This window comes from Protopterus annectens, chromosome 2.part2 (genome assembly GCF_019279795.1).
Source record: "Protopterus annectens isolate FY-2018-M chromosome 2.part2, PAN1.0, whole genome shotgun sequence".
Taxonomy (NCBI): domain Eukaryota; kingdom Metazoa; phylum Chordata; order Ceratodontiformes; family Protopteridae; genus Protopterus; species Protopterus annectens.
The window spans coordinates 1098477883-1098493131 of record NC_056730.1 but is presented as its reverse complement, the minus strand read 5'-3'; the positions used below and the strand labels follow the sequence as shown (position 1 = coordinate 1098493131).

At 43.6% G+C, this 15249-nt stretch overlaps 1 protein-coding gene across 1 annotated transcript in view; it reads right to left on the bottom strand.

Moving 5' to 3' along the window:
- PNPLA7 (patatin like phospholipase domain containing 7) overlaps positions 1-15249 on the bottom strand; it is a gene marked incomplete in the record, with an annotated part of 4152928 nt that overhangs the window by 881370 nt on the left and 3256309 nt on the right. Inside the window, 1 exon segment of the mRNA XM_044064320.1 lies at positions 516-672. Coding sequence (XP_043920255.1) covers positions 516-672 — 157 coding nt within the window.

Genomic DNA, 15249 nt, shown 5'->3' with positions numbered 1-15249 from the left:
CTTTTTCCGGTGACCAAATATCTGAAAGTTTTGTTTTGGTAGTAGTTATGTCCATATTCTTTTCCTCTTTCGACATCTTTTTCCAGCACAAATGTTTACAGTGTATAGAGCACACCGTTCCTTTGTTAGATTCTCTTTTCAGAGCCAGCTAATCTATTATAATCCTGTTGAATAATGTATTATTTTCGGATTTTTTTTTCTTCCTACAGAGTAGTTAAATGAAGTTGCAGTTATTTTATCGAAGATTTAGTGTTAAAAAGTTCCTAGTATTAATTCCAGGTTTAGATTTTCTCAGGGTATATGCAGAGATGCAGTTCAGCAGTGTTCACAGAATGGCAGCCATCTTTGAATCCCCTTCTTTTATTTTTTAATTCTGACTGCCATTTTTATTTAGCTAACAGGCTGATACCAGCAGTTGTACCATAAGACTCAACGGTGCCAATTCTATTGTCAGTCAATATAGAAAAAAACATTCTCAAGATCAGGCAAAACAAGCCATTTGTTTCAATCCTTACCATAGCCCACTGCCTGGCTCGAATCCGCATTCGATTGAAGTTCTTTTCTTCAGCATAGAGTGCTCCCATGAAAGCGCCAATTGAAGTACCACCAACCAAATCAACTGGAATTCCTGCATCAGTTAGTGCCCGAATTACACCAATCTGAGAGCAGCCTCTGAAAGAAAGAAAAACAATAGCTGTGAAATGACCTATTATAACATCCCAATGGATAAGCAGCACACCTTTTTAATCTACACCATTTTGTTCACTCCCTACAAATGTTTCTTATCATGTACAATGCATACCTTAATACCCTGACTGTTTTTTTACGCATACTTTGGGAATTATGCTTCTATAACATTCGCTGCATGCATCTATATTCTTAAAAAAACATTAATAACTATTGATTGCAGTGTGATACTTTTCACGGCCTTCTGAAATTGCTTCAGTACTTTTACAACCCTCTTAACTGCAACTGACGTTTACTGTGACCTGAATGAAAGTCATATAACTGCAGACTTGTTCGTGGACATGACCACAGCCTTTGAAACTGTAAACCATGGCATCCTCTATCAAGAAGCTAGAACGTTTAAACTTTAGTGAAAACACAATCCAATGACTCAATAGCTACCTTGAGAGAAGATCATATCTCTCGACCTCTTAGAGCAAGAAATCTGGACAGAGCCTAAAATAATGGCGGGACAAAGGCCCAAAAACAGTGACAGATTTTAAATAATCTTTTTAAAATTAGAAAGCTGCATGAATAAACAGATTTGAGTGAGCATGCATTTTCTGAAGGATATGAACTCAAATGTTTGTCCTTATTTAATGACTTCAACTCTCAGTGATTTGACAGAAAAACTAGCATTGCCACTTATCTGTTTTTTTTTTCTGAACTATCTGGAAATCAAACCAATTGTCCAGTAGTCTGGAAAACACTGTACAAACTCTGGCATTCTGTTTCAAAAAAGAAACAGACTATCAGAGTCTGCTAAACTGGCAAATTTACTATGCTTTTTTACAGAAAAGCATAGTAAATCGGCAGAAAAAAGGCATTGCAAATGGAAAAGAGAGGGTTCCTCCTCACCTGACATGACAATGACATCACGAAATGGACAGAAAGTGGGCAGGGAGAGAGAGAGGAGATGGGTGGGGTTATAGGAGGTGAGAGGGGTGTGTCCTTGGGCCAGTTTTGGCCACAATTAAATGTGGCAACCCTAAGAAAAAATAGAAGTTATGTTCTTACCATAACGTTCCATGTTAGTTGTCTTCTTCTCGCCTTCTTCTTGCTGGATGGGTTGAGCCGACCTCGGCTCCGGCCACCCTAAAGCTCGAGAGTTGGTTCCACCGGCTCGAGGCTCCCCTTATATCCCACAATGCTAGGCGATAGTTACCTCAGATCTCGTTTGTAAGCTAACCCCAGCTTATAACAGAAAAAGTATAACTGTAAAACACAGAATCCACCTCTAACAACAGGAAGAAGAAGGGTGACCTACATCCTGAAACAAGAATATGCATAATAGCATATAGCTAAGAAAGAGGTGGTAGAAAGAACGGTCACGATCACAACTCCTCTAGGTCTGTCCAGGCCAGGGGGAAGGAGGGTGGGGGAAGAAGGCGAGAAGAAGACAACTAACATGGAACGTTATGGTAAGAACATAACTTCTATATGTTAAGTTGTCTATCTCGCCTTCATTCTTGCTGCATGGGACCCTAGCACCTTGTCCCGGGTGGCCTAACGGAACAGACTCCTGAGAACAGTGGAACCAAAATTAGCTCTATGCCTAGAAGCTAAATCCAACTTATAATGGGAAACAAAAGTGTGAGGAGTAGCCCAAGTAGCCGCTGCACAAATGGTGTCAATAGGCAGTCTGTCTTGGAAGGCTAGAGAAGTAGCCAAAGCTCTGGTGGAATGGGCTTTAGGCTTATTAGGCAGTTTTGGTGTCTAATCTCATAAACAAGGGTAATCAGAGATGTTAGCCATCTGGATAAAGATACCTTTGAAACTGGAAGTCCCTTTCTGCTTTCCATAGGAGACAAACAGCTGATCAGATTTTCTGAATTGTTTCGTCCTGTCCAAGTAGTACCTTAATTGACGATGAACATCCAGACAGTGCAATTTTTGTTCAGACCTATTTGAATACTCCGGAAAAGACAGGAGGTCAATGCATTGGTTTAGATTTGATGCTGAAACCACCTTAGGCAAAAGGACGGGTTAGTTGAAACTCTGTCCTTATGGAACACAAGGTAAGGAGAACGACAACTGAGTGCTTGAAGTTCTGAAATTCTTCTAGCTGATGTGATAGCCACCAGAAAGAGAGTTTTCCATGATAATAACTTTAAGGAACATGAAGCTGCAGGTTCGAAGGGAAAGAATCAAAGAAGCAAGAACTAAATTTAGGTCCCAAGGAGAAGGAGGATTTCTTACAGGAGGTCTGAGAAGAAAAACTCCTTTCAAAAAGGCTTTGCAGAGTTTGTGGGACATTAGGGCAGATTCAGAAATACCCACATGGAAATTAGAAATAGCTGCCAATTGAACCTTAAGAGTAGATGGAGATGAACCTGCATGGAAGAGTTCAGCAAGAAAATCAAGGACTAGTTGGATGGAAGCGGTGAAAGGATCTATGTCCTTTCCTTGTGCCCAATATGAAAAGCGTTTCCACTTACTCAAATAAATCTTTCGAGTGGAAGATTTATGGGAAGCTATCAAAATATCTCTAACAGAGTGAGATAATTGAGGAAGCCTGGCTACGGTTGGAAGTGGAGAAACCAAGCAGTGAGGTTCAGAGAGGGGAGGGAGCGATGAAACTGACCCGACTGATGGATCAAAAGATCTGGAACTAGGTCCAGATTCCACGGTCGCTCAAAAGAAATCGATGCAGAAAGGGGAACCACACTTGCGAGGCCAGTAAGGAGGAATGAGGATCAATGAGGCCTTCTGAGCGATAGCTTTCTGTATTACTTGAGAGATCAGTGGGAAAGGGAAATGCATACAGAAGTCCCGGGCCAAACTTGGACTAGCGTCCCTGCTGGGTTGGCCTGGTAAAGGGAATAGAGTGAAGTATTCTCTGCACTTGCTGTTTAGGGGAGTAGCAAAAGATCGCAGCAAGGATGACCCCACTTGAGAAAAATCTCTCACTACAGAGTCTTTCAGAGACCACTCGTGAGGCATGAGAATAGCTCTGCTCAACTTGTCCGCAATGTGATTGGACTTCCCGGGATGTGCGTTGCTATCAGAAAACGCTGAGAAGAAATCGCCCATTGCCACAGTCTGAGTGCTTCTCGACACAGGGGGTATGATCTGGTTCCGCCTTGTTTGTTGATGTACCACACTACAGACATATTGTCTGTCTGGATTGCAATCGTTCCCAAGGAAGAGAGTCTTGAAGGGCTTGCAACGCTAAAAGCACTGCTCTCATCTCCAGAACATTTATGTGCAAGTGGCATTCGTTTGGTTGCCATGTGCCCTGGACTGTCCTGCCCTGATAATGCCCCCACCCGATCAGGGAGGCATCCGTTGTCAGAGTAGCAACCGGAGGAGGTGGAACAAATGGTCTTCCGACAGGAGCTGGGGAAGACATCCACCACATGAGATGCTTTTGCAGATCATAATGGTGTGAGACATTGGAAGTTCCTGGTATGACCATTGAGAAAAAAGCATCCACTGAAGGATCCGCATGTGGTATCTGGCCAATGGGAGGAGAGGTATGGGATTCCCAACACCTTCAGAACTAACCTGGCTTTGGCTCTGTTGTTGTTGAGAAGAAGTGACACCAATTTGTGAATGTCTGATATCCTTTGGTTCGTTAGTTGCAGACATGTTTATAGTATCTAAATTTTATGTAGGTAATAGTACGACAAGGCGACAAAACAGACTTTTCGCAATTTATTGAGATACCCAGTTTTTGACAAAAGTGTAATCTCTGGCCATCAGAAGGAGATGCTTGGTGGGAGCTGTGAGGAGCCAGTCGTCCAAATATGGAAACACCTGGAATCCTTGTCGTCTCAGGTGAGAAGCTACCACTGCCATGCATTTGGTAAACACCGGGGCAGTGGTGAGACCAAAGGGCAGGGCCCTGAATTGAAAATGACTGGTTCCCAGCCTGAAGCGGAGGAATCTTCTGGATGTGATAGAGGTCCATAGAGCACATCCAGTTTCCTTTTCCCAATAGGGGAAGAATGGATTGCAGCGTGACCATCCGAAATCTTGTTTTCTTGACCGATCTGTTCAAGATACTGAGATCCAAAATTGGTCTCCAGTCCCTGTTTTCTTTGGAACTAAAAAGAACCTTGAGTAGATTCCGGATCCTAGTTGGTCTGCTGGCACTGGCTGAATAGCTCTTTTGCAAGCAGTTTTGAAATTTCCGCTGCTATATCCCTTTGAGCGGGTGGAACATCTGGAAGGGATTTTTGACTGATTTGGAAGGCGAAGGGAATAGAATAACCTTCGAAATGATGGACTGTACCCATTTGTCTTGTGTCAAGGATAGCCAGGCTTCTGGGTACAGTGACAATCTTCCCCGACTGCCTCGAAGATGGGCAGTCGGGCAACACCTCAGGGATGCTGAAAGGGCTTATCGGACCTCTGCCTCTATACCATTGTTGTTCCCCTCTGCCTCTGGCGGGAACCGACTCTGTCGTCAGGCGAAGTCCCTTGAGATTGTTGAACCACATCTTTCCCCCTTCTGGCCTTTGGGGTAAGGCCTAGAAGGAGTAGAAAATGGACTCCGACGGCAGAAAGGGTCTTGCCATCAGTCTCGCACCTAGTCAGGGTCTCTTTCACTTGTGGACCAAAGAGATGATCCATCAAAAGGGAGTTCGTGAAAGACGCCTTGAAAGGTTCCATAAAATTGCATAGCCGCATCCAGGCGTACGTAAGGCTACCCCTTTTCCTCTGCTCTTGCTCTCGCTCCATCGGCCCGGCCTACAGAGCGCATGGAGGAGTTGGAAATAGAATTAAGGATAGCCAGTTGCGTGTTCATTTTCTCTTGAAACCCGCAGTTGTAGGGTCCTTCAGCATTTCACTTTTGATCAAGTCCCTTTGAAGACGAGTGAAATGGCACAGTAAATGTCGCTGAGGAGAACATCCGCTTCCACCTATCCATGGACCTAGATTCCTTGTTAGGTGGATGGACAGGCACTGAAGGATCGGCCAGTTCCTTCTTTGTGGCGGCAGCTACCACCATAGCATCCACAGAGACTCCTTTTGATAAAAATTCCTTGTCTGATGGAGCTGTGATGAATTTGGAGGGTCTCCTGGGAGTGGGGTCCACTGAATCAGGAGCCGTCCATGCCTTTTAGCAACCACCTGCATGAGGGGGTCGGGGGACACCTAGGAGGTGGAAGGAGATACACAGATTCGGTTGAGGGCTGGCCAATCTTCCCCCTGTTTACGGATCGCCAGAATGTCTGCAAATGAGACATCTTCAGACGGGGAACGGGGGGAACCCCCAGAAGCATCCAGATCTGTGTCCGCGTGATAGACTCAGGTGAGTCAATGTGCTTCTTGCACTTCCTCTTCCGAGGGGCTCTTCTGCCAAATCAGGAGAGGCCTCGAAGAGGATGAAATCCCAAGGGAGCTCCTGAGGAGTTGGCTCTCTGCGGTCCGGGATGAGGGAGTGAGTCGACTTACCCTGAGGCAGCATAGAGGGAGGGCTGGAGCCGACTGTGGAGTAGAGCCAGGCTCTAACACACTCCGCATGACCTCGAATGCACCCCTGTCAGGCAAAGCCAGAGGTCCCCCCCTCGGCACCGACAGTGATGGCTCCGAGGCCGATGTCGAGCCGAACTCAGCACTGAGAGGGAGAGGGTCGGACAAGGGTCCGATGCCACTCACCCCTCGGGGAAGCCCGGCGCGAGATTCCTCCATGGAAGAAAGCGGGCGCACGGGAGCGAAGACAATTGTCTCGGCCCGAGGTGACCACAGTCTCGGTTCAACTCAAGAGAGTCGAAGGAGGAAAGAGTTGATGGACGGGGCAGGCACCGACTGATGAGTCGGGCTCTGAAGCATCTGGGCTAGTGCCTCAGACTTGAGTAGTCGACTCACCACCCTCTGAAGGTCATGATCGGACAGCCTCGATGACCTAGAGGAATGAGACCTTTGGCTCCGTTCAGACAGCAGGGGAGATCCTGGAGCCGAATGAACGGAGCCAAGAGAAGGTGACCTAGACCTCTTTCTGGTTGTCGGCTCAAGATCTTGTCGGAGCCGACACGGGTACCTCGATAACCTCGGCTCCGGCCGGAGCCACAGAAACTGTGGACTGAGTCTTATCGGCTCCAGCCGAGCCGATAAAGGCAAAGGTTGAACAACCTGAGGTCTCGGCTCAGAAGCGGGCGAAGACCTCGATGCCTTGGAGGGCTTCCCTGTTGAGACAGACAGGGAATCCTCAGGCTTCAACAAGCCTCTCAATATAAGCTTGTTTTTCTTTCCTGCAGGACCCTGGGGCTGAAGCCATGGCAGACAGCACAGGAGTCCTGCAGGCTGTCAGAGACATTTTCTGACAGCACGCATCACACTTCTTGAACTGAGACCCTTTAGACATAGCCTAACTGGTGAACACAAACACACACCCAAACACACCAGTTAAACCCTGTCAAAATTACAAACTTTAGTAAAAATACTAAAAATAAAGTACAATAAACAGTAGTACACTACACAAACACTCCTAGGGAAGGGAAGGCCTAAGGCCCAAGGGAAGAACTAAAAGTTCTTTTAACAAGAAAAGGGAAAAAATTAGGTTCGGGATAGAGTTCAATGAACTACACTAATTTAAGAATAATTAAACTAAAAAGGGGTAAAAGAGTAACTTTTATAGAAAAGCTAAAACTCACCAGGAACCGGTAGAAAAACCAACCTCAAGCTGTAAGATCTGAGGTAACTATCGCCTAGCATTGTGGGATATAGTGGAACCAACTCTCGAGCTTTAGAGTGGAGCCGAGGTCGGCACCGAACCCATCCAGCAAGAATGAAGGCGAGATAGACAACTTAACATCATAAATTTTATGAGTAACATACCAAAAATATGAGGCAAAGATCTGGATGTTCAGCAAAAATCTGGACAGCTGCCAGCAGATCATTTCAGGTTTGTTTGTGGAACACTTTCTCATCTGTTGGAATACTCAGTACAGTTGTTACTTAAGGATCTGTTCTTGGTCACTGCTTTTCTCCCTATTTGTCAATGACTTCCCAATCAACTGCCACGCCTAAAGCTGATTATGTACTAATGTCCAGCAATAACCACAGCAACCTTGAAACAGAGCTACAAAAGGACTTCACCCAATTATGCAAAAGGTGCAAGTCTAACAGACTGCTTATTAATCTCAAGAAAACAAGAATGGGAGTGCAGGGTATACAAAAGAACCCCACAAGGACAGAAGCACAGATGGCCGAGCCCCATGACACCCTGGGGATCCACAACCAGCTACAGCAATACCGTAGTGAGTTGGGTGGGGTGGGGTGGGAGGATTGTTGGTAGACTTTATGTGGATGTGGGGCACTGGGGAGCTGGGTCGGAAGGATGAGGTGCAAGGAAACCAAAAAAAAAAGAAAAATGCATTGACAGAATTATGAGCATCTGGTTTATCATTATTATATACAAAATGTCAGTTTTAATAGTCTTTTAATTACCCATCAATCTCTGTTTTTGTAAATACAGTCCTCTCCCATACATGCAGCTTCTTTCCCTTTTACCTGTGGGAGAAAGTACTCTTTTCACCTCCTTCTGCTCTCCTTCTACCTTCCATTCTTAATGAAGGTACCATGCCCACATTTTCCTTGAGAGCTTTATCCTTTTGAAATTGTAGAAATAATCCTTTTGCACATTCACTGGATGCCTTGGATACCTGCTGCTCATTAGCACCATTTTTCCACTGGTGGACTATACTGTGGTATGCTCCCCTCGGTTTCTGATTTTGATTCTCCAGCTTCTCAGATGCATCTTCTGGGTTTGAGGAGGACTTTACCCTGATTGCTAAATAAAGTTTTTATCATGATGTACATTTGGTCCCTCTCATTTTGCAGAGTAGCTGAACCTAGATGAATATCACTTGCCTTTTCATTATGAGTAAAAAACTCTGTGTTGCCAGGCTTCCATAACTGGTCAATATCTCCTCTTTCTCTTGATAGATATGACTAATATAGTCAATGGAGATCTTCTTCTGACTCCAGGTCATTTTGTGTGGCCTCTCTAGTTAGACTTCATCTATGCTCATCTTGATCCTTTCCACCAGTTTACCTCAAATGAAATCTCCACAACTTTTGCGTTTCATACCCACTGTATTCCACTTGTTCAGAGTTTTTTCTTTTACGCTCTACCCTCTTGGTCAGTCCGAGATGATGATGTAAGATCCATTTTTTGCTTCCAAAACTGCCAATTTAATTTTTAATTCCTTATTCTCTTGTATTAAAGACTACAAAAGATCAGAATGCTCACTGAACACTTTGATTACCTTGATATTCTGATCAATTTTTTGTATACAACACTCAAATCTACTGTTAATCTTTTTAATTTCTAAGAAAACATCTTTTACAATGACTTCTTTATCTGTTCTTTTTCTGTGTTTATGGTTTGCATGCTCTTTTCTTCTTTTGGCAAACTTTTTCCTTCCTCTGTTACCTCATAGGTAAGAACTAAGCTGGCTACCCTTGCAGGCCATTTTAGGCCTTGCCATTTTCTCTTCTTGTGCTTGCAATAACCTATCCCATTTGTGATAGATTGGCCTTACCCATCCCATGGTTAATAATTATACATTACCCCAATAAGAATAACTGGGATCATCATAGCACAGATAATTTAGGGGACCCATACATGGGATAAAAGCGTTTAGGAGCTTCCTCTATCCATTAGTTGCACAGGGGGCAGTCCTGGGGTAAATTTTCTGTTTCTCATCCATAGATCTAAGTTTATCTAACTTAACTCTGCCTTGCGTTTTGGTTTTCTCCCTTTCTTCTTCATTCATTTCATATAGACTTGTGCCACAGACATGTAATTCTATTACGTGATGAGCTTCTCCTGCTCCCTTTTTGAAAAAAAAATAGCCCTATTTTCACATTTTCCTTTCTTTTGCCATGCAGCAGAATTAACAAGCAACCTATCAAGCTCGCACCATACAAGAAGCCCCCTCAATCTCTTCAACTTTTCTCAAAGTAAAACATAACATCTTTAAATCTGTCACATCTACTTCACCATGTAGGCCCTGCAAACATGTCTGATTCCTTCCTTTGAGCTGTCTCATACCTCTGATTAGGTGGGATCTTTAAAACTGACCACAGCAATCCAGATGAAGTGAGCCCAGGTACAGAAAAATAAAAACATTAAGTTACCACTGTGTCTTCTTTATCATCGTATCCTTGCCAGCATCTCAGTCAGCAGCCAATCTTCACTCAGATGCTTCTTCTCCCATTAGGTGACTATTACTACTTCTTTCAGCTGTTCCCATTAGTGGTAACTACAATGGAACAGCTGTTTCCATTTCTTCCTGTCCTCTACATCTTGCTCTGTCACACCAACCACCTGCATTCTCTCTCACCTCAACCATAAACCTTATCTTAGGCCTTCCTCTTTTCCTCTTACCTGGCAGCTCCATGCTTAGCATCCTTTTCCCAATATACCCAGAATCCCTCCTCAGCACATGTCCAAACCAACGGAATCTCGCCTCTCTGGCTTTGTCTCTAAACCGTCCAACCTGAGCTGACCCTCTAATATACTGATTCCTAATCATATCCAACCTTGTCACACCCAGTGCAAATCTTAACATCTTTAACTGCCACCTCCAGCTCTGACTCCTGTCTTTTCATCAATGCCACTGTCTCCAACCTATATAACATAGCTGGTCTCACTACCCTCTTGTAGACCTTTCCTTTCACTCTTATTGATACCCGTCTGTCACATATCACTCTTCTCCTCCCGCTCCAGCCTGCCTGTACTCTCTTCACCTCTCTTCCACACTCACCATTACACTGAACTGTTGATCCCAAGTATTTAAACTCATCCACCTTTGTCAGCTCTTCTCCCTGCATCCTCACCATTCCTCTATCCTCCCTCTCATTCACACACACATATTCTTAGTCCTGCTGCTTTTATTCTTCTTCTTTCTAGAACATTTCTCCACCTCTCCAGCATCTCCTCTACCTAGTCCCTACTCTCACTATAGACCACAATGTCATCTGCAAACATCATAGTCCACGGGGACTCCTGTCGGATCTTGTCTGTCCATCACTATTGCAAATAAGAAAGGGCACAAAGCTGATCCTTGATGTAATCCCACCTCCACCTTGAATGCATCCATTACTCCTACCACAGACCTCACCACTGTCACGCTACACTCATACATATCCTGTACCACTCTTACATACTTCACTGCCACTCCCGACTTCCTCATACAATACCGCAACTCCTCTCTAGGCACCCTGTCATATGCTTTCTCTAAGTCCACAAAGACACAATGCAACTCCTTCTGACCCTCTCTATACTCCTCCATCAACACCCTCAGAGCAAAATTCCCATCTCTTTCCTGGCATGAAACCATACTGCTGCTCACTAATCATCAACTTCTTAACGTAGCTTCCACTACTCTTTCCCATAACTTCATGCTGTGACTGATCAATTTTATCCCTCTGTAGTTACTACAGCTCTGCATATCACCCTTACTCTTAAAAATTGGTACCAAAACACTTCTTATCCACCCCTCAGGCATCCTCTCACTTTCCAAGACTGCATTAAATAATCTGGTTAGAAACTCAACTGTTCTCTCTCCTAAACACCTCCATGCTTCCACTGGTATGTCATCTGGGCCAACAGCCTTTCCATTCTTCATCCTCTTCATAGATGCCCTTACTTCCTCCTTGCTAATCCGATGCACTTCCTGATTCACTATCCTCACATGATCCAACCTTCTCTCCCTCTCATTCTTTTCATTCATCAGTCCCTCAAAGTATGCCTTTCATCGTTTCCCACGTTATCCTTTATCACCCTTACCTGCTGCACATCTTTCCCAGTGCGGTCCCTCTGTCTAACCAATCGGTACAGGTCCCTTTCTCTCACCTTAGTGTCCAACCTTTTATAAAACGCTCCGTACACCTTATCCTTAGCCTTCACCACCTCTCTCTTCACCAAATGCCTCATCTCCTTATATTCCGGTCTACTTTCTTCATCTCTTGGACAATCCCACTTCCTCTTCACCAACCTCTCTATACTCACCTGTACTTCCTCGTTCCACCACCAGGTCTCCTTGTCCTCCATCCAGATGTCACACCAAGCACCTTTCTAGCCGTCTCCCTTACCAGCTCTGCTGTAGTTATCCAGCTATTCAGTAACTCTTCATTGCCACCCAGTGCCTGTCTTAACTCTTCCCTGAACTCCACCTTACAGTTATCCTTTTTCAAGCTTCCACCATTTGATCCTGGACATTGCCCTCACTCTCCTCCTCCTCTTCTTGATCACCATCATCATCCGATAGGCCACCATCCTATGCTGCCTAGCTACACTTTCCCCTGTCACCACTTTACAGTCTCCAATCTCCTTCAGAATGGTCCTCCTGCATAGGATATGCACCTGTGTGCATCTTCCTCCACTCTTGCACGTCACCATAAGCTCCTCCCTCTTCTTAAAATATGTATTCACCACAGCCATGCCCATCCTTTTCACAAAATCCACTACCATCTGACCTTTTGCATTCCTCTCCTTAATACCATACCTACCAATCACTTCCTCATCCCCTCAGTTCCCTTCACCAACATACCCACTGAAATCCATTCCAATCACCACTCTCTCACCTTTGGGTACACTCACCACTTCATCCAACTCATTTCAAAATTTTTCTTTCTCATCCATCACACACCCAACTTGCAGAGCATATGCACTAACAACAGTCATCATCACAATATAAATTTCCAGCTTCATAAGCATCACTTTGTCTGATTCTCTTTTCACCTCAAAAACACTCAGCATACTGTTCCTTCAGGATAACCCCCACTCCATTTTCCTCCCATTCACACCATGATAGAACAATTTGTACCCACCTCCAATACACATGGCCTTATTCCACTTCTGTTTGCTCTCTTGAGTGCATATCAACCTTCCTTCTCTCCATCATATCAGCTATCTCTCTCCCTATACCAGTCATACTGCCAACATTCAAAAGTTCCTACCCTCACTACCACACTCCTAACCTTCCTCCTCTCTTCCTGCATCGGGCATGCCTTCTCCCTCTTCTTCTCCTTCGGCTAAGTAACCCAATTTCCACCAACACCCTGCTGGCTAACAGTACTGGTGGTGGTTGTAGTCAACCCAGGCCTTGACCAATCCGGTATGGAAATCTGTATTGTTGTCTGCATATGTCATTTGGCAAAAGTTTTACACCAGTTGCCCTTCTTGACGTAACCCTTCCCATTTATCCGGGCTTGGGACCAGCATGAAGAAATGCACTGGCTTGTGCATTCCCAGTGGCTGGGTTTCTCCCATTAGGTGACACTTAACACCAAATCTCTGAGGGCTGCCCTTCATATGGGACAACCCATTGTAACTGTCTCCACAGAAAAATGTCCATAAAAGGCCAGTGGCCCTTCTCTAGTCCAGAGCAATTCTGGGAAAAAAAGAAGTGGGATAAGAAAAGGATAGTGACCACTAAATATGTTCATCCACTTAAGACAGGTGGTCCATAAATTTTCAGAGGAAAGAGAGCAGAACAATTTCCCTTTCAGCTGAGAAGTTTCTAAGGCTATGGTCTACACAACTGGTTTCATCATAACTCACCTATCTTATACAACTCCTCCTCAACTTAACATCAAAACAAGTACCTAGAAGTTCAACTGAAAGGAAGGACTTGGTATTGGGTCTCCTGTTTCATAATCACTGTATGCTACTGCAAAAAAATGCATTCTGTGCATTTTGTTTTATACACCATTGTTTAGTGCTAAGACTCAAAGACATGCTTTATGGGAATCAATAGCATCGTACACAATACAATCACCTTCTCTGAATGGCATACAGCCACACATAGCACCCAGGCATTGCACTATATGTACCCGTACATCAGGAGGCCAGGGGATTAGCTGCGTAGTTTACATAGCAGTACAAAGAGCAAAAGAGAATAACTATTAACTACAGCACAACATATCTTACGAAGTAGCACCTTAGTTTTTAGTAAGTTATATTACACCCAAGTAGCTACTCCCTGTTGTGCCATCATGTGCTCTGCCACCATGCCTCAATGTGATTCATATAAAAATTAATTTACTAGGCATGATAATACAGCAATGGTTATTACTACATTATGCTAGTGAGGCATTCTGGGACAATAGTGCATGGATTTGGTGAAATTTATAACCCATTCATATATTATATACAGAAAACACAAAACATGAGGAAACAAAAATCATACGCAAGAAATACTAATAATACTTCAAGAAGATACAAACACAATTACAATATCAAAATAAATGAAAGCTTTGGCAATACTCTTTGAGCCAATGTTTTAAGTTATTCACTATGAGAGCACAGTCCCAAAAAGCTTATATGAAAGCAATTTATCACACTGTGTTAACCAAACAGCCCATACTGCAATTACAGTCACTTTGTCATACCAATATATATATTTTTTACTTCTCTATGATATCACAATAGCCATACATTAACATATCTAAAGATATAGAAATAAGATGTGAAATATAATATTGCTTTGCTGCCTCTTGCTGATACTTTTGAAACCTCTCACAATATTTAAAGGCATGTTCCACAGTTTCTTCAATATTACAGTCTGTCTTCCAAACCTTTATATTTCATTTTTTTAACAGGTAATTTTCTTATCATCATCTTTATCTTTCTGTGTTTGCCTTACAACCCGACAGTTTCTTTGTGGTATCTACTGAGTCACTTTCCAGAAGCTGGTAGAATGTCTCAGATACCCTGTTCTTTGCTACTGCGACACCTCTCTTAGCTAACAAAAAGCTATGAGAGCAGTTGAATGAGGAGGAGATGCTATAATCAGAGGGGCTGCAACTGGCACAGATCATCATGACAGAAGACGCCCAGCAAAGAGATGGATGAAGTGAGACTACCTGAATCAACAGAGATGGCGACAGTCGACAACACCCTGCCCACATGTACAAAACAGGAAAAGGGGGTGGATGATAATGATTTCTTACCACCAACTGCTAAACACATTCTTTTATTTCTTCCATTCCGTGAAATTTGTCTGGTCTTTCTTTGATTTGTTTTTTGCAATTATCAGTCCATTTTTCGAAAGGCCTAACATAAAAGGATGAATCCATGATCATTTCATACTACAACTTATGTTGCAGAAGCACATCTCCAAGGGAAATGTTCTAGTTACAGTAGCAGGGAACTCAAGTGCCAGTAATATCCTCCTATTATGCAAAGGATTTGTTTTAAATTCAGCTCTGACAGCCAAGCAACACATAAGCAAGGAAGGGGAATCAGTGCAGTTACAAACACTACACTATCAGCAGGTACACAGTTCCAGTCCTGTTAAATTACTCTGTTGAGACTAGCATATTAATTACTGCAGTGCTTGTGAACATCATACAATCCTGGAGGGGAAGGGGATATCTGCCTATCTCCTTCACGCTCAAGAGTACTACAGAATCAAAGTGGGGTGAAACTGTCTTCAGGATTTTACCTCACTCTGTACCAGTTTCTGAGTTGTGTAGGGTTTGATATGCCATTCTACCAGTTATCAGACCTGATGTACAATATTATTTATTTATTTTCATTTGTTTACTGGGTAATGTCCA